The sequence below is a fragment of the Pimephales promelas genome, chromosome 15 (genome assembly GCF_988280905.1).
Source record: "Pimephales promelas chromosome 15, fPimPro1.hap1.1, whole genome shotgun sequence".
NCBI classification, from domain to species: domain Eukaryota; kingdom Metazoa; phylum Chordata; class Actinopteri; order Cypriniformes; family Leuciscidae; genus Pimephales; species Pimephales promelas.
The window spans coordinates 11,105,925-11,133,710 of NC_142783.1; the positions used below are offsets into that span (position 1 = coordinate 11,105,925).

Below are 27,786 nucleotides of genomic sequence, written 5' to 3' on the forward strand. Positions count from 1 at the left end.
ATATGTTTTTTAAATTCGCGAGCACTCGCAATCTTTAATAAAAATAACTCCCCTCCCTCTTGCAGTGACATCTCTTCTCTGATGACACGTTCACTGGCATGAGGGCGGGGCAACCTGTCACTCACATGAGATCCACCAATAGCAAACCACATCCATCCAATCAATTTCTCATTGACAAAATCAAGTCCCGCTAGGGCTGTCAAACGATTAATCGCGATTAATCGCATCCAAAATAAAAGTTTGTGTTTACATAATATATGTGGGTGCACTGTGTATAATCATTTTATATACACTCTAAAAAATGCTGGGTTGTTTTAACCCAACTTTGGGTCAAATATGGACTAACCCAGCCGTTGGGTTAAATTTTTACATTACATTTTTAACCCAACATTTCGGGTTTGTCCATATTTGACCCAAAATTGGGTTAAAACAACCCAGCATTTTTTAGAGTGTATATATATAAATACACACACATGCTTGTATATATTTAAGAAATATTTTCATGTATATACTGTATATAGATTTATATTTCATTTATATTATATATAAATATAAATATTTTATAGATCAATAATATATTTTTCTTAAATATGCATGCATGTGTGTGTATTTATATGTCTAAAAAATAATTGTACACAGTGGACTCACATATATTATGTAAACATAAACTTTTATTTTGGATGCGATTAATCGCGATTAATCGTTTGACAGCCCTAAGTCCCGCCCAACATTTTTTCTTGATCAAGAAGCTGTTGGACTTGGATATAAGTCACAAAAGGGAAGAAAAGGTTGTTATCGCAACTTCCATTTCATGCCAACTTAAAATATGCCTACACAAATTTGCCTACATTTCCCGAGCGAAAAATCAGACATTGGATAAAGCCAATTTGAAAATTCTTGGTACTTAAAGCCGGGTGCACACTGTACCATCTGCAAGATTCAACTCCTACAAGATTCCTCTGATTCTAGGCTAAAATCAGTAGTCTTCGATCGCATAAATTTTAAACATAACCCCGGGCAGTGTCAGAAGTTGTGAGGCGCAATAATGTGGCTTCTCCTACAACAACTGTCAAATTAAAAAAAATAAAAAACAAACAGAAGCCCTCCATCCCCCCCATCATTTCAATCCCTCATGCAATGTAAATGAGATGGTCTGTAAAAATATGTATTGTAAATCAAATCAACAGGCGCAATTAGATAAAATGCAATGAAATAAACAGTTAAAGTGTATTTTCGATGTTTTCTTGCACTAAAACATAATGTTATAAAAAACCTGATAGCCCAATATCTCTAAAATGACCAATGCATGAAAAAAGAGTTTTTGCCTGTAGCGTCTTGCCTTAAAGAGCAACATGCAGGTTGAATTTATTTCTGAATTAATACTTTAAATTGTCTGCAGAGGTCTTTTAAAAACACATAGAAATTCTTAATGAAATCTCATTTGATTTTGAAGCTAGCAACACTTAAATGTTGAGTGAACTAACACTAAGGTTTTAATATTAGAGATTCTAGATTTTCTGAACTTACATATACAAAGTACAGTATAAAAACATGTGAAGGTGAACTTTCGGTGAGAGAACACTCCACAACATCTTAGCAACCAAAAAGGAAAAATCTGTTTGTCCAAAATTGCTCATCTAAAGCTCTCTCTTTTCCTCCTTGGATTGATTTAGAAGGAAAACAGAGATCCTGACATGCACAGCAGGGTCTCCTCACCAAAGCATAAACTTCAAATGCATATCACCTAACTTACATCTACACACACACACACACGCTCCATGAAGCAGCCGGGACACGTTCTGGCTCTGGGAAACAGGAAATGACACAACCAGGAAATCTCAACGATACATTCAGCTGCATCACTGTCATTGATTATCCCACGCAAAAATGTTGAGGGAAAAGTCTTAAAAGTTTTTAATTGATGAGTATGTTCTGCAGCTGGTGTGTGTGTGTGTTTCTCTCGCCCTGCCTGCGGGGTCCACAAACTGAAACGTTTACGCCAAAGTCTCTTAAATCAAGTTCAGTATACTCTGATCTGATCCCTGTACTTCACACTTCAATACTTCAACACACTTCCTTCATTTCATCATCTTCAAGCATATTATTCATTCACTCATTAATCTCAACAGTGATTCTCATAACCAGAATAAACTGAAATGGGCATGTATTAAAGAATTACACCAAAAACTAAAAGTAAAGTGTTGAAATATTAATATCATTTACAGACATCTCAAAAGGTTTTTCTATTTATGAGAGAAATGGAAACACAAAATGCTGACTTTAGAAGGTCAAGGGCCAAACTTCTTATTTACAATAGAAAAATAACTCATTTTGTGACACATGTTGCCTTACAAGATGGATGTTCACCCAGTTTTTGGTGTTTAGGTCCTGAGCAACAACAACCGAATGAACGTCATCTTTTAAACGTTATAAATCTGTCAGTGCTAAAATGATAAGTACAAAAAGAAAAGATAATTTACAATCCAGTTTGCAAATACTGAGCATCCTAAGGCAAGCCCATAAGATTTCAAACTTTATTCTTAAATATCTTAAACATATATATCAAAACATATTTTCATAAGCTGAAATGATCTATAAAATCATCTGTTAAAGTTTAGGTTGAATTAACTGAACAAGATTAAACAGTTCAATAAAAACATAAAACAAACTAACCAGAAAGTTTGAGCATCTAATGATCTTCAAAAGAATTGACATCATATTCACATATTCACACAAGTGTGTTCATTTGTTTAAAGCAACATGACAGCTAGAATATGTCCATTTACAACAAAGTAAAACACCCTTTGAAGAGTCACACTCACCATTGAGTCTAACATGCGGCTCCTCTGTGTTCAACAAGCTCAGTTTGACTGCTGAAACTTTCCCTGGACGCTCAGAGAACAATACACACGCTGCTGTGACTGACCCCCACACACACATCACGCATGCGGCCGGAAAATGACATGAAAAATACTGCAGGGTGGAGCTGCGAAACCCTCTCTCTCTCTCTCTCTCTCTCTCTCTCTCTCTCTCTCTCTCTCTCTCTCTCTCTCTCTCTCTCTCTCTCTCTCTCTCTCTCTCTCCAGCTGCGGGACAGTCAGCTCAGTTTAATAAACTCCCTATGTGCTTTAAAATGTGTGTCTGTGAGGCTGATGGGGCAGAAGCAGATAAGATTACCCTGACAAAAGCTGAACAGATCTCTTATTATCAGCATGGGTAAAAAGATATGACCCTTATGCTGCTGACGGGAGGAAATCGAATTCAGGAGGGGGCAGAAAAACACTGTGTTTTATACGAAAAACCTGTGTGTGCTTAAAGAGATGAATGACTGATATTAGGATGAGTCTCACAAATAAATGTCAGGTCTATACTTTACTCAATAAATAATATATTTTTATATAACAAATTTCTATTTTGAATGAAGAAACTTAAGAAAATGTACTAATTACTGTAAAAGATTGTAACGCACATATAAAAAGACACAATATGGTATGACTTGCATAATATAATATAATAATATAATATAATAATGTAATATAATATAATAATATAATATAAAATAATACAAAACTATTGAGTATGACTTGACTAAAAAATAGGCTTTATCTTCCTTATGTTTTTTTCTTTTTGGTGTGAAAGTAAAATATGACTAATATAATATAATATAATATAATATAATATAATATAATATAATATAATATAATATAATATAATATAATATAATGTAATATAATAATGTAAAACTAAAATATTGAGTTTGAAAATAGGCTCTATCTAAAATATAATTTCATAATTTTTCGTTTATATTTGAGAGTAAAACATGGCTTGTATAATATAACATAATATCATATATTATATAATATATTAAGTATGACTTGTGCTTTAAAAAAATCTTTAGCTTTATCTTCTCAATGCAAATATATATATAAATATATAATAAATATATATATAAATAAATATACAAGCTTGATAAAAATGATCATTTTAGAAGAAAATTTCAAATGGCATTTAGAGGCTTTTGCATCTGAACTCTTCATATATATATATATATATATATATATATATATATATATTTACAGGGTTTTTTTTCTGTTTGATTTGAGAAGTAAAAAAAAAAAAAAAAAAAAAAAAAAAACTAGCACTTGCATATTTCTTGACATTATTTGTGAGACTGGCTCATTAGGGAACCAAATATTCTTACCACTAATTGGTACTTTGTGAACAATCTCAAAGACTCGTCAACAAAACCCGTTTGAAAATGAAGAGCAGTAAACGCCTGTAGATGGCATCAGACAGCAATAGTTTGACATCACTGTGAATTACAAGAGATTTGTCTGGACGGCAGTATTATCTCAAACAATCTCAGGCACAACTGATAAAAACCCTTACAAAAACCATAAATACCACAATAAATGAATACAGTAATTATTCAATACCATGGTATATATTAAAAAGTACCAGTGCAAATCACGTGCCTCATGGATTAAATGTGTCCTGTAACTTCACACATGCTTTTTCACCTGGTCAACAGCTAAATGTTCAGTAGGTGTGTGTAGACATCTACACGGATTATAATGAGAGTATGTTGTTCTCTCTCCAATACCACAAACTTACAGCACTATTGATCTGTGAGATAGTGCGAGGAAGTGACTGCAAATCTGCCTATGGGTTCTGGCATCATTAGATCAGTTGCAGTGCATATTACAGTCAGGAGCAGATGGCCGGTCAGGGGTCTGCATCATGTCTGTGTGTATTTGTGGACGGCGGTCACATGCCCGAGGGCGCAGAGATAGGCGTACAAGTGCCAGAAAGGGCATTTTTTGCGCACCAGTGCACCGGAAGAGAAACTGAGCCTTTCTGTCCACGTGTCTCCTCACTGGCTGACTGACTCACTCAGTCACAGTACTGCACCAGTTCAGAAAACTGCGCTCGGACCTGTGGACGTTTTCTGCTCGTCACATAAAAAGGCAAAATAGGTTGCAAAAAAGATTTTTGCATTAAGTATTTTGATACTTTGAAACTTCACAAATGATAAAAAAACTACACTCTATGTTGAATGAATGAATCCGGACATACTGTACAACATCCGCCATGTCATTATCATGTGACCTAGTCAGTTGTGTCATTCACTTTTAATCACAAATTCTCTCCCATAGCCTCATGGGATAGTAAAGTGTCCATCGAATTTGCACTAGTAACTACTTTTCGCCTATGATACTACTCGGCTCACATAGAGCCCTGTATGAACAAAGTGCATGGTAGATCTAAGTGCTCTCAGGGCGTGTCCGGATCCACTTTTGCTAGTTTAACGACGGGAAAAATGGTTGGCACACCCTGCGCAGGGTTGTCCCTATTCTCTTAATGAGTAATGGGTGTGTTTTGATTGTAAAGTGCAATAAACCAACAAGAATCTCAATCTCCCATTTCCTTTTAAATCCATTGCTCACGCCAGGATGGATTTGCTATTTACATGGCAGAATTTGCAAGAGGAAAGACTGAACGCTTCTCTAGCAAGAAACGGATCTGCTCGTGCGCGAGGTTGAAGCGTGCGAGCAGACCATCTACGGGACAAAGTGTACACGCCTTGTGGACCCGCCTATAGGTGCATATTAATAATGCGTTCTTTAAAAACAAATTGACCAACTGAAACCTGGTCTAAAGTCAATGGCGCAATTTTTTACATTTACATTTATTCATTTAGCTGACGCTTTTATCCAAAGCGACTTACAATTGCTATATATGTCAGAGGTCGCACGCCTCTGGAGCAACTAGGGGTTAAGTGTCTTGCTCAGGGACACATTGGTGTCTCACAGTGGATTCGAACCCGCATCTCTCACACCAAAGCCATGTGTCTTATCCACTGCGCCATCACCACCCCCATAGAATATACCATGCATTCTCATCCTTTAGCGTCATATAGAACGCTATATGACAAAACGGCGCTATACTACGCACATGGCACCCCTTATCGTTAATATAACATGCGCTGTGATGGTTAGGTTTAGGTGTGGGGTAGGGTAGGGTAGTCTCATATTACGCTAAAGGATTTATGACGCCTTGGGTTCGTGTGAATATTAACGATAAAGGGTGCCATGTGCGTAGTATAGACCCTTTTACAGTTGGTAAACATGGTGACGTTTTTTCGTGGGCGGAGCTTAGGTCGAGGCAGAAAGATCCATCTGGAACGCTAGTTAGCTAGGATTGTTAGCTTGTTTTTTAACAATGACTGGAGAAAATCCGATATTATCTTAATGTGTAAGGTCACTCAGTGTCCAGGACTGTGATTGTTATTTCCAAAAGTTATTTTTAACGGACGGAGGACGGAACCAGATTGGCCGACCTGTAGCCGCCTACACGCTCACTCAATGCGTGGACGATCTGACAGGATTAACGTACGTTACCTCGGTTGAGTGGCCTGACTTCTACAACTACCTTATAGAGAAACCGATCGTAAAGAGAAACTGAGGCATATAAATCTTTAGATGCCTATATGGTCCTGTACAAGACTTGAGTGTACGATCCGCAGTTCTGCCGAGTCAGCGCCGAGACCACGACAATGTAAAGAGTGACATTACAGTGCGATTTTAATGATGTGAATATTTTCTAGAAATAAAAGTTCCAGATACAGCATATTCATTTTTCATCAATTCTTGCACCAAACAACACAACAAGATGACATTTAATAATAGTAACAATTATTTAAGATCCTTATTATGTAGCTGAATCTGTGCTGTTTTGCATTGACCGCCTCCAGTTTTCACTTTGTTTTGCCTCCAGCTAGCGCCGTGACGTAACTGTGACGTCGGCGCAAAAGGGGTCTATAGCACCGTTTTTTCATATAGCGTTCTATGTGACGCTAAAGGATGAGAACGGGCTGGAATATATTGTTATTTTAAGAGTGCGTTAGTGCGTTAGCGCCTATATGCAGGATTTTTTTGTTATTTTGTCTATTTCAGTTGTCTCAAAATAGCAACGGCCAACAACGCCATATCACCCTGTAGCCCAAGACTGGTTGCCCACTGAAGCTAGGCAGGGCTGAGCCTGGTTAGTACCTGGATGGGAGACCATCTGAGAAAACCAGGTTGCTGCTGGAAGAGGTGTGGAAGGTGTGGAAGAGGGCTGGAAGACGGGGACACTATACTGTCAAAGAGCACCGTCCTTCGGATGAGACGTTAAACCGAGGTCCTGACTCTCTGTGGTCACAAAAAATCCCAGGATGTCTTTTGAAAGAGTAGGGGTGTAACCCCGGCATCCTGGCCAAATTTGCCCATTGGCCTCTCACCAGCATGGCCTCCTAATAATCCCCATATATATATATATATACCAATTGGCTTCATCACTCTCCTCTGCAGTAAGCTGGTGTGTGTTGGGCGTTCTGGCGCAATATGACTGCCGTCGCATCATCCAGGTGGATGCTGCACATTGGTGGTGGTTGAGGAGATTCCCCCCTCTATGTGAAGCACTTTGAGTGTCCAGAAAGGCGCTATATAAATGTGATGAATTATTATTAACAATGCGCCTGAACACACCTCGCTGGTGCAGGACTGAAAAATGATAAGTGCGTCGGGCTGTAATAGTGTTACATAGAATGGAAGAAGGCACATTCATAGGCATTGTCTTTGTCTTTATGAGTCAAAACAGCCTTCCAAGTTTCAGATAGTGATTACGACTCTATTGGCACAAAACACCCTGTCTAACATTGGAAGTGGACTTCAGGGAGAGAGAATGTGGCCCCTTAGGCCTTAGCGAGAGTCCCATAGCTCAGGCATGGTGAACACAGAGTGATTCACAAGGTCTTGACTTTTTGTTTGTTCCATCCAGTCAAGCGAGAGCACACATGTGACTCATGCCCATAACAGCTATCATTCAAACTCTAGCGTGATGCTTCCGGATATCTGGTTCTCTTGGGATGTTTGTCATGTTTTGTGATTGTGTGAATTCAGCGTGACCTTCTGTATCTGAATAGCCAAAAGTGCGTCCAACGCTGGCGCAGCTGTGCAAAGTAAATTCATTCAGCATATTTATTTAGTCTTTGCTTTATGTAGCTTTAATTTTGCCCTCTTGAAAAATCAGGGCTGATTCAGAGGTTTGCCAGATGTTTCCACGTTCCAGCATCTCACACAATTACACCAATCAACTTTTCCGTGCCAATCAATCTACTATGCTCTTTTTGAATGCAATCTCTCATATCTGCATGTAATTTTGTCATTAGGGTTAAAACAAACACACCATATAAATATCAGCAAGTGACACAGCATTTACACCCCATTTTACTTCCGTAATGTGAAATATTTAAAATTATTATGCCTTTTTACAAAGTTTTGATTTTGTTATGGGGTCTACTAAAACACGTTTCCATGCTTGGATGTGCACAAAACATTTCCCTAAATTTTACATCGTTTCAGCACCTCTTTTCCCAGTCTGTCAAAAAAGCTCTGATTAGTTACGGTCTCTATGAAGCCCCTCCTTCCGATGTGCTCTGATAGGTCGGCTGGACTTGTGTGTTGATATTAGTGAAGAACTTCAAGCATGTTTGGGAGATGTCTCACCCCTTACCATAACAGTGCACTGTAAAAAAAAAATATTTTCATGATTTGTAATCACATTTTTCCTTTTGTCAAATCAACTTAAATAATTTATGTAGTTCAGATAACATAATATTTTGAGTTTCTGATGATTAAATCATTCTCCTTCATTGGATTAACTCAATTTTTCCATTTCAGTGAGCTTAAAATTTTAAGGCAACCAGGTTACTTGATTTTTTAGGTTAAACCAACAATATTTTTTTACAAGTGTGCGTTTCAACACAGTCCGAACTCAATTCAACCAGGCCTCGCAACTTCATTTTGCGTATAGCTTGGGCAGGAATTATTTCAATATTATTTGAATATTGTGATGTTTTTTGTTTCCAGAAGAAAACTCAAGACTACAGAAGAGGCGTTGCAGGGAGTTTAGAGTGAACTGATATAGAGAATAACTCCCTCTGGACTGACTTTGTGCTTTTTATATGCTCAAAAAGCAACATTACACACACTAAACATGCAAGTTGAAAATGTCAAAAAAGCATAAGCCCGCTTTAACCACAACTACTGTGGATAATATTGGCAATATTTCAGAAAGCATTACCTAAAACTATGACCATAGATATTTAGCTATATGACCTTGATGACATCAGCTGAGCAGGAAATTAATTTCAGAGGCGGAGCATTTTGACAAAAGACTATGAAAACAATCCTTTTTTTTCTATTGGAATAACGTGCAAAGATCAATTGTGCCCAATAGCATCAGGAGCCTGTATTTAGAAAGTAAATAACACAGTTATTTACACACTGATGTTCATAGTGACAAATGACAGATTCATGATACTCCCAGCGGACACATATTCTGTGGGATATAAAGTGAACAGACTGTAAATAAGATGAGCGATGTGTTTAAGACACAGCCTCAGCTTGAACTGTGACGACCTCCCGGGCAGCAGGCCAGCGTCTGCATGGCCCGTCTAACAAGGACAGACAGCTAAGTGAATTTTGACAGGTCTCTAGAGGCACACGGGGTTAAACAGACGCGTCTCTTTGTAGCCAGCTGTCACTCACCAATGCGCTCCTGTCACACGATAAACCAACACGCTGACACACGCTGCAAGCTCCAGAACACTGGAGACAAAACATTTAAAGGCCCCCTGAACTCAAAATGTACGTTTTTTAGCTTTTAGTATGAATATATTAGCCTTAAAGTTATGAATAAGCTGGTGTGTTCCAAAACAATTACAAAAATCGCATTTAGGAGATATAAGGATTCAAAACGTACAATCTTGCACTTACGCTAAAATAGACCTTTAAAAATAATAATAACAAATAAATAAATAAATAAAGTTGTCCTCCGAAGAGGGGGGGGTGGAGGTGGGAGAATAAAAAAAAAATAGACCTTTATATCACATCTTCTGTCCAATCAAATGCTCTCTAGAATCTAAAGCGTCCCGCGACTCCCGCCCACTATCCTCTAAATACCACCTGGCTAAAGCGACCACTGCCTCGTCACGGATCAATATGGGTTGGAGACTAGAGATCGACCCTTAATTCGCTAAGGCCCGCACTCCCTAGTTACTGTTGCTACGCCTGTCAAGCTTTCACGCCTGGCATGTCTATTACAGTGTGTATGCACCAGTGTCAGACATTCCCAAGGAGATAATTACTCATTTTTGGTGAACATGTGAAATATCTGAGAGAGCCAGACTAAAGGGACTGCATTCAAGGGATATATTCACAACATAATATGCAATCGAGTAGAGAATAATTTCATAAAAATTGAAGCTAAAGTCTATAGTCCCAGCGCAAGCAGCCGCCGCCTCATAGGCTGACCGTTCAACTGGGAAACACAAATTGAGGAACAGCTGTGTTCTTGCACAGCAGGGTGAGTCAATGTGAAAATAATCTAATATTTATAAATCAAACTGCTTATCCGTAAATCTTGTGGAATAACACTAACACCGGGAGAGCCGCGATCGGATTGGGTTAAAGTTAGCTCAGTCAGGAGTAGGCCGTCGATTAACAAAATGCTGACAGATATTTTAAAGAATGTCAGTGAGCCTCCGTCTTGTCTTTAATCGTTTTATTTTACGTTAAAATATAAGCATTATGAACAAAGAACTGTCATTATTTCCAAGCTAGGTGTTTTTGTTAATACTTAGTCTTCATTTAGTTGCCAATGGGTCTCCCACTGCTTGATTCACACCCATCATTTAAGATTTTCGGGAAGAAAAATCACTCCCCCATCCAAATTTTGAGGATACCGGGTATCAGATTTGCACAATCCATACAAACAACGCTTTGGCATGTTTTCCTTGCTCGAAAGCTTGCCAGAGCTCCCGTGCCTAGTTACGGTTGCTAAGACATGATTGGCCAGTGGCGGTTCTCGGGCGTGGCTTAGCGAAGAGTCAATTGTACGTTGGTTAATGAAAGGCTAGAATTTATTCACACCTCTACGATTGAATCCAATGTATAATCAGTGCTGGGATTCGCTTCCATGGCGCTGTCAAGTACATCTTGAGGTTTATGAGGTAAACTATACGCTATTGGCTATTTGAAAAGGGGGAGGAGCCATTCAATATGTCCCGCCTTAGTGGAAATTACGCCAATGCATCAAACAAAACTGCGCGTTCCAAGACACTTCAGTGGGCATTTAAATAATCTCCAATAAAATTAGATAAAACTATGCCTGTTTACATATGAAAATAAAAACATAAAATACAATATTGATCTTCAAACCTGAAAACAATTTACTGTAGATAAACAATACAATACAATAAACTAGTCTTGAAACTAAATTATTCTAGTTGTTGCAATATATATGTATTTTTAGCATGTTTAAATATTTTATGTCGAGGTATTGTGTGATGAATTGTGCATGATGTGCTTTGTGTTAAAGATTATTACTTACACTTAAGAGTGTGTTCAAATCACGAACCCTTCAAATGGACAATGGCAGCACCACAAGAGTTAATTATTATTAGAGATCATTTTTCCATTCTGATGGTCACATGATTCTGCTCTGCCAAAGGCTGAGTGGAATAGAAGCCAAGTCACGTGAACCACAAAAGAACAGCCTATAGCATCATGGTCATAAATATATAATGGCTCATAATTTCTTTAAGAAACACATGTCTCAAAGACTTAACCTAGTGACTCGCATTTTTCCACATCATTACTCGGCTCACTGGATTCAGTTACTATGACACTACAATCCCACGAATCCTTCAACAGGCAAAAAAATGCAAAAAAAATACCCTTTTATCTTTTCTAAACTCTAGACTGGAGCATGTTTCATTTGGAGGAGTGGCGTGGTGCTGTTTAATTACCTACGGGTGAGAGATCTAAAATTCCTATGGACACGATCCGCCACACATCGGTCTGCAGGGTTTTAAGCATGCTATAAGCTCAAAGAAAACATATCAGAGCTCTCACTTACTGATAAAGTCAATAAAGGTGACTGGTGACTGACCCACATATAGCTGGCCCACTTCAGCATAGCAAGTGCATCTATTGTGAAAGTCCTAATTAAGATTTAATCAGTTCCTGCAGATGTTCCTCAGAGACCTGGAGCTATAACACCGAAGCAGGACCTGAAGTCATCTATACGATAACAAATCCTGCAGGTGACCTTACCTTGAACCGAAGCAGCTGTCACGAAAGAGTGAGTTTAATCCATTAAATCTAGTATTAATCTCATCTAACAAACCTAAGCAGATCAAAGTGAATTTAAAGATGGAATTTGCTTTGGAATAACATGAACATGAGTCTATTGTGATTACACAATGGGAAAAGAAGGAACTGTAATTCTTGAAATAATAAAGAAAATGAACGGGATAATTCATCGAAAAATGAAAATGAGAAAATAATAATATGTTGGCAACCAGAGAGTTGTTGGGACCCCATTGACTTCCATAGTATTTTTTTTTAATATCAGTACGTCAACTGTCTGGTTACCAACAGTCTTCAAAATACTTTCATTTGTGTTCAACAGAAGAAAGTACCTCATACAGATTGGAAGAACTTGAAGGTGAGTAAATAATGACAACATTTTCATCTTCGGGTGAACTCTCCCTTTAAGAATGGAAGGGAAAAGACGGATTACCACAAACATTTCAGTTCCACAAAGCTGCAATCCCATTTCAGATTCACTTCCAACTACAACTGCAAAACATCAATCATTTCTTCCTAAAAAAGTACCCTTGTCTTTCTCATCTAGTACTGAACGCAGGACTATTGTTTGCCACGGCAGGCGCAGTGACGTTTGAATGACGTCTCTTTCTGGTGTGGTGTGTCCTCTTGGGTTAAACGCTGAATCTGTTGCTCCCAGCCCTTACTTCTCTATGCCATCTCACTGTTGACGCTCCTGATGGTTTGACTTCGCTCCTCTGGGCTTGTCCTTTCCAGCACATTGCCTCTGACACCTTGATGTTTCACTTAAAAAATTTTCTAGGGACCATCTTTACTGCTTACACAACATCCTTTTGGCAGCACATCATACGCATCCCAGCAGATTCATCACCACCACCGGACAACCTGTAGATTGTTCCATAACAGTCTTAAGACCTGTTTACATATACCCCTTTTCACCAAAGCAGTTTGAGAGCCAGTTCGGAGCCGGTGCCTGCGCTCAAACCAGTCCTTTGTGTTTCGACAGCCAAAGAACCGGTTCTCGGCCAAGAAAACTGGTTCCAAAGCGGCACTAACTCTTTGCTGGATTAGAACCATTCTTTTAGCACGCCATGCTTATGTCGGGGGCTGGGGCGGGTTTAGATGTGCTCTAAGGCTACGTTCACACTGCATGCTGAAACGACCTAATTCCGATTTTTTTGCCCCTATGCGCCCTGTATCTGATTTTTTCATGACAGTCTGAACGACACAGATCCGATCTTTTCAAATGCGACCCAGGCCACTTGGGTATGTGGTCTAAATCCGATATGTATCCGATCTTTTGAAATGCGACTTCAATCTGAACGGCCAGGTCACATATATCCGACCCGCACGTCCTTGCAAGCACCTGTAGCTAGCCAATACACGCTAACTTCAATGCATTTCCTCACTGTTATGGGTTGCTGCAGACGTGTCTCTTCCCCAGTGTTGTGCCTGAACGCGTTCATATACTGTATTACTGCCTGATGAACATTACTGTGAACACGTTCATTCTGGTGTCTGTGAACGTGCGCTCTCTCAGTATAACTTTGTACATAGGGTGCCAGATTGATTTCTATAGAGCCTTCCAGGCGAAAATCTGGCTAAAACACATGTAAACATGCCTTAAAATGTAGCGAAAAAACACCCAATCTGGCAACACCAGCCACCAGTGCCGCACCGCGGCCGCCGGTGACAAAGCAAGGAGCGCCGAGGACGCACACTATCAATCAAAAGGGGGTTAATGACGAGCCTCGGTGAGGATCGGAAAAATCTTACATTCATGTGCAAACTTTGCCCGTCAATAAAATAATTGTTGTCTGTGTTTGTATGTGGGCTGTGGCAATAATAATAATAAAACAAAAGCTCGCAATATATGGAAAAAAAGAACTATTCCGCAAAAAACAAGTGACGTCGTTGACCGTTGATTACTCTTCTGCAAATGCGGGTCACTTCTGGGTCATTTCTCGTTCACACAGGAGATCACAAAAGGTCGCATTTAATTGGAAATGTGAACGGCCTTGCAAAAAAATCTAATTTTTTCAAAAAATCGGAATTGAGCATTAAGCCCTGCAGTGTGAACGTAGCCTAAACGTCTTTTCTGACCATCGCAAAGCCAGGAGAAACATTTGCAGAAACACGATGGAGTCCGCCTTTGTAATTGTTATGCTTGAAGTTAGCGCAAGCATTTCTATTTTTTTTTAAATGTATTTATTGAAAACATTATAAGCAAAGAAGAAAACAGTCACAATATAGAACAAATAAATGGAAAGAAAAAAAAGAGACAAGACACATAACTAATCAGAAAAGATTACATATCAAAGGAAAATTAAAAGACTTATTTCAATTGTTTTTAAAGCCTTCTTGGTACACGAGTTAGAGATAATCCCAAAGTAATGTTGTACTTGCAAGCGTTTCTAGCTAAGACGTATGGCGACGTACACAGTGATGTAACGACGTCGTTCCCTGGGCTCTCTACTCAGTGAAAAAAAAAAACAGGTTCTGAAAAAGTTCGCAAGTTGAACCAACACCAAACCAACTTTGAACTAGCACCAGTTCCGAACCAGTTCTTTTTTGGTGGAAAATGGGTAACAGAGACGAATTTCACGCATGATATTCACCGACGTTTAACGCTTCGTGACTAAACAAAGAGCGACAATGTGAGCGTGCACACCGACGCGAAAGTAAAATGACAGGCGTAAAAGCGTTATTTTTTTAAAAAGCCTCGGGTTTGATTTTTTTTGGATTGACGCGCCTCATCAAAAACTATCCGACCAATGAGATTGGCGCTTTTGCTCACGTGTGTGGAGCTTCTGAAGTTATCATAAAACACAACTTGGGGGCACTCAAACACAAAACGGTCTTGCCGAGCAAACATACATAACGGCAAATAAGATATACGCCAAGTAGCCTCTACACTGCCGGGAAGAAATAAGACGAGGAAGACGCAAGTCAAGATGAATGTAGAGCTGCTGGTCTCGTTGGTGTCGGAACATAAAGAACTCTATGACAAACGCGACAGCAACAAAATAGTACTATTTCTGTTTTACATTAACCGCCATCTAATATCAGTAAATGAATTGGCACGTTCACTCGGCTCATCGTTAGCGAAAATCGTTTGGGTGTGAACTAAAAAAAATGCGTTAAAAAACGCGAATATTGTGCCGATATTCGTCCCGGTGTGTACGACCCTTTATACTGCCAACACAATCAAAATAAATGTGCAAAAACAAAACCTCGGAAGGGACATCCGTACAAAAAAACCTCGAAAGGGACTAGTACAGTACATTAATGCCTATTTTCCACCCAGCAGTACAGTATAGTACAGTTCAGTACGTTATGCAATTTTTGCCATTTCCATTGTCAGAAGTTGTGAATGGAACTGTATCGTACCACTTTTTTGGGACCCGTAGCTAGTATAGTAATCCGGTACTAAAGGGTGGAGCTGGGGAAGGTGGAGGGTTTCTGAAGGTGACTGCTAACAGCAACTCTACCAGTATTTGAATGTTGAGTAGCAGCTCATTGGCCGCCGAGGCAACAGCAGTCATCGTTAAATGTAGATAACGATGTAATCGGTAACAAATTAAGTACCTAATTAGCCTGTGCCACTTCGTTACTTCAATAATCACTTCGTTATTCTCAGTAAAACAATACATTCTTCGAGAACAAATGATTAGATTTAATTTATTGGGAATTACGGAGCCCCGCACATGACATGAGGGAAAAAAAATATGTATATTGGCCAAGATATCTAATATGTCAGCTCATTTTTCCAATAGGGGATTATCACGCTGATACGTAGGACTTCCGAAGTTCCGGATTCAGTGATCTTTGTGCACTGCCACTGAATCACCGATCTCGCTGGCGAACTGATGACGGACTACACTAAGTTTATTCATACGGCATCCCTGGTAAATTAGTCTGATTAACTAACGTGCCGGCTGCAAACAAACATGCTACCTTGTTTTATTTTAAAGTTTGAATCCAGTTCTTCCTTATACTCAATTCAGTCTGGAATCCATGAAAACTTACGTAGGGTTGGCGTTGTTGGTTAGATTTACAAATTGGAACAGAGCAGTGACATATAGCCTTCGTTTCAGCCATTGTTGAACTGCGTCGGAAGTGGACATGCACAGAGTTGACAAATCCCGCCCATTAAACCCGGAAGCGTGATAATCCCCAATTCATTCTCTTGTTTCAAATAATACACAATATAATAATTCAGTACTTCGTTTTAGTTCAATCTAAACAATGGAGCGAATTAGTACAAAATAGCTACAATTTCCTAAATTAAGGGGATAAATTATTGTGTACACGATTTAGTAAGGGAACAAATTATGTGCAGGGCTCTTTAGGGAATTGACTGAATGATCAAAAGTGACAAGATTTCCAAGGCAAACATTTTTTTCATTATAATAATCTGCAGTGATGAATTGTGCGCAACAAAAACAGGAACGTGCATTAAGAAAATAAATGGAGTCCATTTAGAATTCATGTTGATTATAATTCTCATAGTAATAACTCATCTGGGTGACTTGCTTTACATGATGTTAATTAAAAAACAACAACAAAACAATTAAGTGTCTTTTGTCTTCACACATCATGTACATCAGAAACCAGACAGATGCGACATCACATCCAATAATGAAAGAGTCAAAGCTGTGCTGCTGCTGGCATTCAATGCGCATCATGAATCATGAAATAGATCGATTTTTTAGTCGATGTGGGCCAGCCCTTCCCCTCCCTCCCCATGTGGCCAATTTAAGGCTGGTTGCTCAAGTGTCAGGTTTGCACTGCTTTCTGCCACGTCAATAAGATTCAGCTCCGAGTCTGAGTCTCCACCAACACAAGAGCCCGTTTCCCCCGCCGCAGCACCACAAGTGCTTAAAACCATCCTGAAAACATGCTGACACAGAAAACCGCCTCGCTTCACTCAGAACATTCAATAAGACAGTCACCCTGAGAACGTATAAAAGGAAATCCAATCTAACATCATCACTATAAAAATGTTATATTCCGCAGGAGCAGCAAAGATGCAAATTAAAAACATTATCATTACGAGGAACAACATTTAAAGGTGTTGTTGGGATTTTAACATAGATTTAATTGTTGACTGTGTAATATCCAATTGCACAATTAAAACCGAGCCAATCTGAATCCCACCGCAGTCAGATCAGCGTTTGGTAAGAGCTCGGCCTTATTTAATGAGTGTCTCCGTATCCCAATCCAATCTTCAATAAGAGCAGCACCGCCGGGCAGATTGATATCTCAATTACCCAGCTGCGCTCCATTTATCTTCCTCTTGTCCGTTTTACTTCCTCTCCTCTCGCACAATCCCTTTCTAAACTACCTCTGCTCTCACTTCATAGCTGTTCCTCCCATTTCCAAAAAGCTTTTTATTTTCATGTTCCAGTGTAATTTCTCGTTCAGAGGATGAATCATGAGACTGACGTGACCAAGAACAGAGCAGCAGAACAGAGAAGAACATTTCAGAAATGTTGCAGCATTTTATATATATATATATATATATATATATATATATATATTTGTTGCTTTAATTTTTTTTTTTTTTAAATTGACCTTTTGTCAAAGGTGTCCATTTATCACCATTTTAATTTTGAAGTCCAATCTGATTTTGGAACTATCCACGTTATAAATTCTAATCTTGAGGTGGAGACCTGGCTAAGCAAACAGAGAAGCTGATGAAAAGCTAATGGGAGAGTTAAAGGAGTAGTTCACTTTTAAAAAAACTTTTGTTGATAATTTACTCCCCCCATGTCATCCAAGATGTCCATGTCTTTCTTTTTTCGGTCGAAAAGAAATTAAGGTTTTTGATGAAAACATTCCAGGATTTTCTCCATATAATGGACTTCATTGGGAACCAAACGGTTCAAGGTCCAAAAGACAGTTTCAGTGCAAACTGCAAACTGTTCAAAGGACTTTAAACGATTTCAGACGATGAATAAGAGTCTTATCAAGCTAAACGATCGGTCAAACGATTGGTCATTTTCGTGTCATTTGGTTCATTCAATGAATGAAATGAACAAGTTGACTCTGGAAAAGATTCGTTCATTCGAAATCGAATAGGAGACTCACGAAAGCACATCACAGAACAGAGCATTTTTTTTATGAGCGTTTCGCTTGATAAGACCCTTATTCATCGTCTGGAATCGTTTAAAGCCCTTTGAACAGTTTGTAGTTTGCACTGAAAGTGTCTTTTGGACCTTGAACCATTTGGTTCCCATTGAAGTCCATTATATGGAGAAAAATCCTGGAATGTTTCCATCAAAAACCTTAATTTCTCTTCGACTGAAGAAAGAATGACATGGACATCTTGGATGACATGGGGGTGAGTAAATTATCAGCAAATGTTTTTTTTTTAAAAGTGAACTACTCCTTTAACTTTGATAAGATTTATGCTTCCCCTCATACTGAGAGAATATTCCTCTTCAGTTCAGGGATATTAGCTTTCAGCTTTAGGGAATCATCACAAACACACAAAATCACCCCATTGCAACCACACACAAGGCCTCAGACTTACTGTCTGCTGGGTTTAGAAGCCAGTCGAGGATATTTTTGATGGCTGCTTCCTGAAGAGCAGCTTAATAACATCCTTGTCAGCCAATTTCCTCTCATTTCTCATTTTCTAATAAAAATGCTCAATGTGCATTTGGGTATAGAAAGCCAGATTCACAGCAGAACTCTCACAATATGAGATGAATGCTGAATCAGACAAACTCAGGGCAAACAAAGAGCAAAAAAAAAAAAAAAGGAAAAAAACAAGAAAAGAAAGAAAATCATCAGGTTTTGTAAGATCTTGGTTAAACAGTTAAACTTAAATGGCAAGTTAGTGGTGTTGTAGATGGACTAAATCGAGGGACCTCAAATATAAAGGAAGATACAAAACAAACGCAAAGAACAGAGAAGGAAGGAAAGCAACAACACAACAACAACAATCATTCAAAACAAAAGCCTCCATTTCAAGAACTACACTTTATAAATGTAAAAAAAAAAAATGTTGTAAATGTCATTGAGGCAATGAAAAAAATGAAAAATAATAGAAATTATGAATATTTAATTTCAAGCACCTCGTTCAGAGATCAACTACGGTCCACCAGCTGAATTTCATCTAATCGTTCTTGTTTACTGTAAATGGTTTGAAATAAATGCAACAATTTACTTGTTTTATGAATGCTTTACACAAAATTCATGCTATTGTTTCTTAAATGGGACACAGTGTTATATCAGGGGCTTTCGCACCAGATAGTTATAAGAACTTAGATTTAGGAACTTCTCGGTTCCCTGAGAACTACAGTACATTTTCCCGGTTGCAAAACTGAATTATTTGATCAGTATAACATTACTTTAAAACAAGCATCCCTCACAGTCTGATGAAAATGCCTCAAGTTATCTGTGCTGAACATGACAAAACTGTGTTCAGGCCAAACTAGAGATACCAGAGCCGGAGAAAGTGACAGGAAAAACAAGACAGCTACTGAAACAGATGCTCCCTTTCACACCACAGAACGAGTGAGAAAGTACAAAACACCAGAATCGTCTTTCAGGACATCTGCAAACAGAGTACAGACAGCGGAGGTGTTCGTTCCCAACGCATGCTAAGTTAAATGCATTTGTTCCTTTGAACTAAAAGTCATAATAAAACAGCATTTGCGACCCATTTAACTTACATAATGTGATTTATTTCTGAGTAAAACAGACCTCAAAGTAAGCATTATCTAATAAAGATACAAATGGAAAACATTTTGGATGTTGTATAGGAGAAAATAGAGCGTGCTGTGTGTCACCCGAGGGAGTGTGACCTTGTGATCGGCACACAGAAAGTATGCTGAGGCCGCAGCTGTGTAATTATCACTCTTTCCACTAGGATGCTCTCAGTGGTTTGCGTTCCACTGAAAAACAAAATCTGGATTTTTTGGAAAAACAAAAGGTAAGAGGAGAAACAAATCGGATGTGATGGCTTTTCAGTGACCATTCATCATTGTGACAGGACGTCACAGTCAGTGTACGGAAGAAGATTCTTGGGGCAAGCCTCAAACCATCCGAGCGCAAACCGCAGGAGCAGGAAAGAGAAACACAGCAAAACAAGCGGAAACACAGATCGGGACCTACTTAAAGACAAGAGACAGAAGTCAAAGACTGTTTCTGTCCACTTCTGTTATTCTTACTGCTATACTGTTATTACTTTTTGGTACTATGTTATACACTCACCTAAAGGATTACTAGGAACACCTGTTCAATTTCTCATTAATGCAATAGGCTCTATGCACAACTGTAAAACAGGTCTCATCGCTTCCGGTTCTGGTCTTTTGTATGTGCTTCATGATTTTTTTTTTTTTTTTTGCGGTTTTACTCAAGATAACTTAAAAGGAGCGAGCAAAGATTAGCATAACCAATGTCCCTCATATGTGCAGATTGATATTTACACATTTTAAACTTTTTATTCTCCACAGTAACGGTTAGATATTTAAATGGAATAAAACGCCAATAACAGAGTGAACTACGTAGGTTAGCTGATTACCTTAAAAATCCATAGATATCGTAGTCAGTTCTTACGTTCTTTCTCTGACAAGCGGATGCGATGAGACCTGTTTTCCGGTTTGGTCACGTGACGCTCGGCATAAAGCCTATTATCTAATCAACCAATCACATGGCAGTTGCTTCAATGCATTTAGGGGTGTGGTCCTGGTCAAGACAATCTCCTGAACTCCAAACTGAATGTCAGAATGGGAAAGAAAGGTGATTTAAGACATTTTGAGCGTGGGATGGTTGTTGGTGCCAGACGGGCCGGTCTGAGTATTTCACAATATGCTCAGTTACTGGGATTTTCACACACAACCATTTCTAGGGTTTACAAAGAATGGTGTGAAAAGGGAAAAACATCCAGTATGCGGCAGTCCTCGGGGCAAAAATGCCTTCTTGATGATAGAGGTCAGAGGAGAATGGGCCGACTTTGACTGAAATAACCACTCGTTACAACCGAGGTATGCAGCAAAGCATTTGTGAAGCCAAAACACACACAACCTTGAGGCGGATGGGCCTCAACAGCAGAAGACCCCACCGGGTACCACTCATCTCCACTACAAATAGGAAAGAGAGGCTACAATTTGCAAGAGCTCAATGAAATTAGACAGTTGAAGACTGGAAAAATGTTGCCTGGTCTGATGAGTCTCGATTTCTGTTGAGACATTCAGATGGTAGAGTCAGAATTTGGCGTAAACAGAATGAGAACATGGATCCATCATGCCTTGTTACCACTGTGCAGGCTGGTGATGGTGGTGTAATGGTGTGGGGGATGTTTTCTTGGCACACTTTAGGCCCCCGTTTAAATGCCACGGCCTACCTGAGCATTGTTTCTGACCATGTCCATCCCTTTATGGCCACCATGTCCCCATCCTCTGATGACTTCCAGCAGGATAATGCACCATGTCACAAAGCTCGAATCATTTCAAATTGGTTTCTTGAACGTGACAATGAGTTCACGGTACTAAAATGGCCCCCACAGTCACCAGATCTCAACCCAATAGAGCATCTTTGGGATGTGGTGGAACGGGAGCTTCTGGATGTGCATCCCACAAATCTCCATCAACTGCAAGATGCTATCCTATAAATATGGGACAATCTCTTTCAAATAATGTTTCACAAGTTTCATTATTTTGTTCAGTCAAATCAAGTCACCTTTATTTAAACAGCGCTTTTTCCAATACAGTGATAACAGGAAAATTATGCCACAAAGTTTGTTTCGGCCGTACAGCAGATCTAGAAGAAAATTGTGTCAGCTTAAAGGGATAGGGACTATTCCAGCACTTTAAACTGGAATATTCCAGCTTATAGGGATAGTTCACTTAAAAATGAAAATTCTGTCATAATTTACTCACCCTCAAGTTGTTTCAAACCTGTATGAATTTCTTTCTTCTACTGAACACAAAAAAAAAGAGATTTTCTCTTAATAATAATCTCAGACAGTTAATGGACTCCATTGACTTCCAAAGTAGGAAAAAAAAAATACAATGTAAGTCAATGGAGTCATTATAGGAGATAAACTGTGAAACGATTTGTTATAATGTTTGTGTTTTTATGCTATGTGCACATGATCAAAGTAATAGGTAATAATGAGGGTTGTGTAATTATGCATGTGCAGAAAAAGTTAATTATGTCTTCTGTTAAGATGCTGACTCTTGATGTGCTCTGAATCTGGCTGCAGATTTGTGATTAGTGTAATTAATTTCCATGAAATACGTTTTCCCTGCCAACATATAGAGCTAATGCCATAAAAAATTAACTGCCCTGTGAATAATAAACCTCAGCTCAGGCTTCTGGGCAACTTGAGCACTTTTAACAGGGCGCATGGGAGCTATTTGACCTTGAGTGTTAACATGAATATTCTTTAGGGTTTCTGCGTCAACACTTTGGCCGTAAAGTGCTTTTTTTTTTTGGCCATGATAGAAGCGCTTAAGAGCGAGCGGGTGGGTTTATATAATTCCTCTGATGCTACTAAGATTTTTATGTGTGTCATATTTCCCCATAGCCATCTCATTTATTTAACTATGGGGAAAGACACGTTCAAAATGAGATGATGGCAATACAACAGCACATTTCATTACACTAGTACACAAAACCAAAACAAACATCTTCAGCTTCACTTCCCACATTCAATATTCATCCGTTTCCAACAGACTAACTGTAATTGCATAACTGCATTTTTTTTCCAAGTATATGTCTACCCATTTTTTTTTTTTTTTTTACATCATCTGCTGGAAGCCACAAAAGAATTGTTTGTTGTTTGGCAGCAGTAATAATAATGAGCTTATTAACATATGTACGCCCATCCTCAGTCAACAAGCTGGTCTGCAGAGGATAACAGAGGTCATTTACAAATTCATTTGCATATAAAAGTGCACTTGGCATTTAGCAGATGCATTTATCCAAAGCGAACTAACAAAGGTAATGCCAGGTTTATATGACAACTAGATTAGAAAGCAAGTCTAGAGTCAGAGAGGTAAGTGTAAAGAGTTTTCAAGTAGCAGTTTTTGGAAATGTCACATCTTTCCTTGACTAATATTAATGCCAAATCAATGTTTCTGGAAGGATGCGTCCACATGATGCACTGAGCAGCTAAATGTCAACGGGCCAGACACGCTGCCATCTCAACGCATTTCAGTTCTTGTTTGTCGTGTCATCAGGTTCATGCGGTACAGTCGACTGCTTTCAGATTTCAAGTGTGATCTTGTATATATTGCACACATGCACTCACAAGAGTTTTTGTGTCTTTTTCAGTTTGTTGTAAGAAACAGTGTTATTTTTCTTAATGAAAACTATAATGAAAAATGCTTGAAAACAACCTTTTTTAATCTGTGCAACATGCAATATCATTGAAGACAAAGACGAGTCTAAAATGTAGTTATAAATAACAACAACGAACAAGCAAGCTGGGGTTCTGCAATCTCCATCTGCTTTATTTTGCTTATGAAAGTGTCATTCAGGCTATACATTAATCCGTACATTTGAAAACGGCATTGATCCGGACCCAAAAGTTGGTCATCCACATTAATATCTGAAAATGCTTAAATCACCCTACTTTACATGCGTAAAACATACTAAAATTTAACAAGATGATACAGAAAAGGCAGAATGAAGACTGCACAAAGGAACGTTTCTCCTTAGCAACACCACTGAAGTAGCCTATATACCAGGGATACAAATGCCTATATACAGTAACAATAGATGTCTACTATGGGTACAATATGCATCACAAGACTAAACATGCATCATCGATTTCAAATAGCTCCATTTTCAAAGTCCACACTACAACACAAAAACAGTGTTTTTAAAGGGGGGTGGTTTACTGCTTTTTTCTTTGCATGATTGTGTTTATGGGGTGCAATATAACATGTATTTGTGTTTTTTTTTCTTTTTTTAAAAGTCTTATTTTTCATAAATTTAACCTTTATTGTAAGCCACTTTCTCCTCTGTCATTTGAACGACCGGTTGACTTCCTGATTCTATGAAACCACTCCCTCAGAAACAGGCAGTGGGCTCAGATTGGTTAGTTTGGGCTGGTGTGTTGTGTTGTTTTCCGGATACTTCACATCCATTACCTTTACGGGCGAAAGTTGCATATGTGTTCATGTCAAATGTAAATAATGGTGTCGATACTGCAGTATCAGTATGAGCCAGAATCAGACCCAGAAAGCGGCGATGAAGAGAGGCAAGCAGAACCTCACCACACACGGCTCTTACAAAACCTTTCTGAATGGTAATTTGTCTATATTAACTTTATACACTTTTGTTTTACACAGCATCGAACTGACTGGCTACTATACACAAACAGCGTTGGCATTGGTTTGCTTTCTTGATAAAATCGAAAAATAACGGCATGAAATATATACATGAAAAATACATTTACAACATTAGTATATACAAAATTCAGGTCCAAAATGTTTGTACGTGTTTGTCGTAGACACAAAATAGCTTAACTAAGTGGCTATAACTAAATCTTTGACTACTTACAGGTTGTGGCCCAACAACTGCTGCCTCTGGTTTTAAAGTTGGATGTGCTTCATGTTTTAGTAACAGTTTCTTGTTGAATCCAGCATTGAATTTGTGGAATTTCTGGAAGCTGTTTTTCTTAAAATGCGCAGCAAAGAGAGCTATGTCATTTTCAGGAACGTAATTAAACAAAAATTATATCCATTGTTTACGAAGTACAGCGTCCGTGGGAAGCTCGAACACAGAAGACCTGACAGCTGCGTGAACATAACACACTCGACGAGCCGCAGAAATATGGCCATGCCCTTTTTTGCATATTCCGGAGGGAGGGTTGATGCAAATGTATGGGTTAGTGACGTCTAAAACCCAGCTGTAGTCCCAATCGAGTCGTTTTTGTAGGCATTAAACTTCCAGATTTTTAAAAGACGATATTTCTGCTTACACTTAACTTTAACTTGTTTTATGATGTAGAGATTGTGTCATTGTATATGATAAATAGCCCATAATAAATCATAATAAATATGATTTTCTGATTTAAAAATAAACCATGTGTCTTGCATATGAGTTGATATTCTCGTTATTGCTCATAGGTGAAAGTGCAAACATTCTGATAAAATGGCAAACACATTTCTCAAATGAAAACAGCCGTTGCGATTATAATTGTGAATAAAATAATCGAGATTATTAATTTAACCACTATGAAAATGTGCATGGAAATGTGACTATGTTTTCATTGACTAAAACTAGGGGGTCTGTCTATGCACAACATGTTATGGTCTCCATTATATTGGATAACAAACACAATTTTTAATAATCAATTAATTTAATTTTTAAGAGTATAATCAATTAATTTAATTTCGAAATGTTTTATGGTGTAAGTATATTTTTCACTAAAACATTCAATCCTGATTGATCAAATTGCACAGATACAGACATTTCAAAAGATTTTTTTTAACAAAGCAACAAAATGACCTTTTACCTGTTTAAAAAGTAGATGACCACCAAACAGTCATTTAAGGACAGATAAAGATAAAGTTTCATTAGAAACATCCAATCTGCTTTATATGGGACCATCTGAGCCGCCCACAGCAGAAATGACGAACAGCCACGCGGGAAAGGAATGACTGTAAATCGTGTTATTGTGTTCATGCCTCTGTGCAGGACAGTGGAGTTCACATAAATCACTGACCCAAATAAAATAAAGCTAAAGTCCTTCTGCATGAGAGTCCATTATAAGAGCCCTCAGAGTTTTTCAGACACATGCACATCTAACAATAAAATAAAAAATTCAACCACACTATAAAAACATTATTCTTTTACGTTGTAAATAAAACAGATTTTCGAAGTACACTTAAAAAGTCTTTTTACTTCCAAAGTTCATGTTTAATTCAATGTAATTATTTGTGAAATTTATAAGTAAAAACAGTTTCAAAGTTAAATCCAGCAAATGTTTTCTTCAGTACAAACATAAAGAGTTCCAAGCGTCTGTTTTTTTTTACAAAGAACAGTAAGTGCAGCCTGTTCTGTTTGCTAAAATAACAAAAAATCCTTTTCCTAAACATATCCTGCGACTCCTCCATTCCCATCGGCCCCGTAGCTCTCGCAATGACCTCTCTTCTTTTCTGGCAGGGTTACAATTTCACGTTCCAGGGCACGAAGGTCGTTTCAACTCTAGGGACGGAGCGAAAGCCGTATCAGCGAGTGCCATCAGCGTTGTGTGTGAAATGTCTGAAGCTCAGCGGGCCACGGGTCTGTGAACCAGCAGCCCTACCAAATGCTCCCGCTCCAGGGTTTGTTGAAGGCCCCGTGGGGGTCCGCAATATGCGAGCAGTCCGTGCAGGCTACAGTTCAGGACTACATCGACTACATGTCGGACTACATGTCAGGATTGTGGCAGGTGCACAGCTTTTAGCACTGGATAAATGGCTTGATTTACTGTATTCAAAATAAACAGCTGAATCCAATATATAACCAGATAACCTGAAATGATCTGAAATGATAACTCTGAATAGACCTGGATAGTTTACACTAGCGCTGGGCGGTTTGACCAAAAATTTATATCAAGTTTTTTTTTTTTTTTTCAAAACTAAGCCGGTTTTCCGGTTTATGACGTTTTTTTTTTAATTTTGTTTATGCATCAGGTGTTCAAAAGCATTTTCTACTAATTGAGAGTGGAATTACTGCAATAAAATGACTTAAGATTGTCTATTTTACATTCATTAGTGAATATTTTAGAATAAAATAGAGCCCAGTATAACCTAAAATTGTTATTTCTTAACATTCTAATAACTTTCTTATAACCAGAAAATAACGTTAAAATACAACGTTTATATAACGGGAGAATTGAATGTTCTAATGACGTTTGAATGATGTTCTTATAGCCAAGCAAGAACATTAAAACAACGTTTATATAACGGGAGAACTTGAACGTTCTTATAACGTTTTGAATAATGTTCTTAACCAAGAAAAAACGTTAATACAACGTCTAAACAAAGACGTTTTGAATCATCCTAGAATATTCAGAAATAACGTTTTTAATTTTATAACTTAAAGGGCACATATCATGCAAAATCCACTTTTTTAGCCCTTAAATGCATTTTGTTGTATATTTGGAGTGTTTATAAGTACAGAAAAGATGAAATTATTCTCTTCAGGTGCTTCGTTTATATCTTTATAATTCTGTTTTGGTCATATTTTTCAACCTGTTCAGATTTTTCTGTTCTCTATTACGTTTTTTGAACAATTACGTCAGTATTTACAACTGACAAATAAGGACATCGACTACCGGCCCAACACTTCGAGTAATCCGCCATTATTATTTCTCGCTCCGATTTTGTAGTCCAAGCTCAATGATGCAGAAGTTACGAGAGGGCTAGTCAAAATGTTCGGTTGTTGGATGTAGTGACCTGAAGCACTTCAAGGATTCCCACTTCAACAACCTCCGCCAGTATACAGAAGCGTTTGCCGATCGACTTCGTCTGAATGAGGGGTAAATTCCTTCTATCATTTAGCTGCTGTATTTTCTGACGCTTTCGAAACGTAAGTTATCATATTATTATCAATTCAGATTTTTAGTGGTAAGATCAGACCGTAGTCATTTATCTTG

General features: G+C 38.3%; 1 protein-coding gene across 2 annotated transcripts in view; it reads right to left on the reverse strand.

Annotated features, from left to right (window-relative positions):
- sash1b (SAM and SH3 domain containing 1b) overlaps positions 1–27,786 on the reverse strand; it is a 152,389-nt gene that overhangs the window by 39,443 nt on the left and 85,160 nt on the right. Inside the window, exon 1 of one of the 2 annotated variants that reach the window (XM_039673209.2) lies at positions 2,823–2,979. The exons of the other annotated variant lie outside the window; for it this stretch is intronic. Within the exon in view, the coding sequence (XP_039529143.2) occupies positions 2,823–2,837 (15 nt within the window). The 5' untranslated portion in view covers positions 2,838–2,979. Of the gene's footprint in view, positions 1–2,822; positions 2,980–27,786 lie in introns of those variants that run through there. 2 annotated transcript variants of the gene reach the window in all.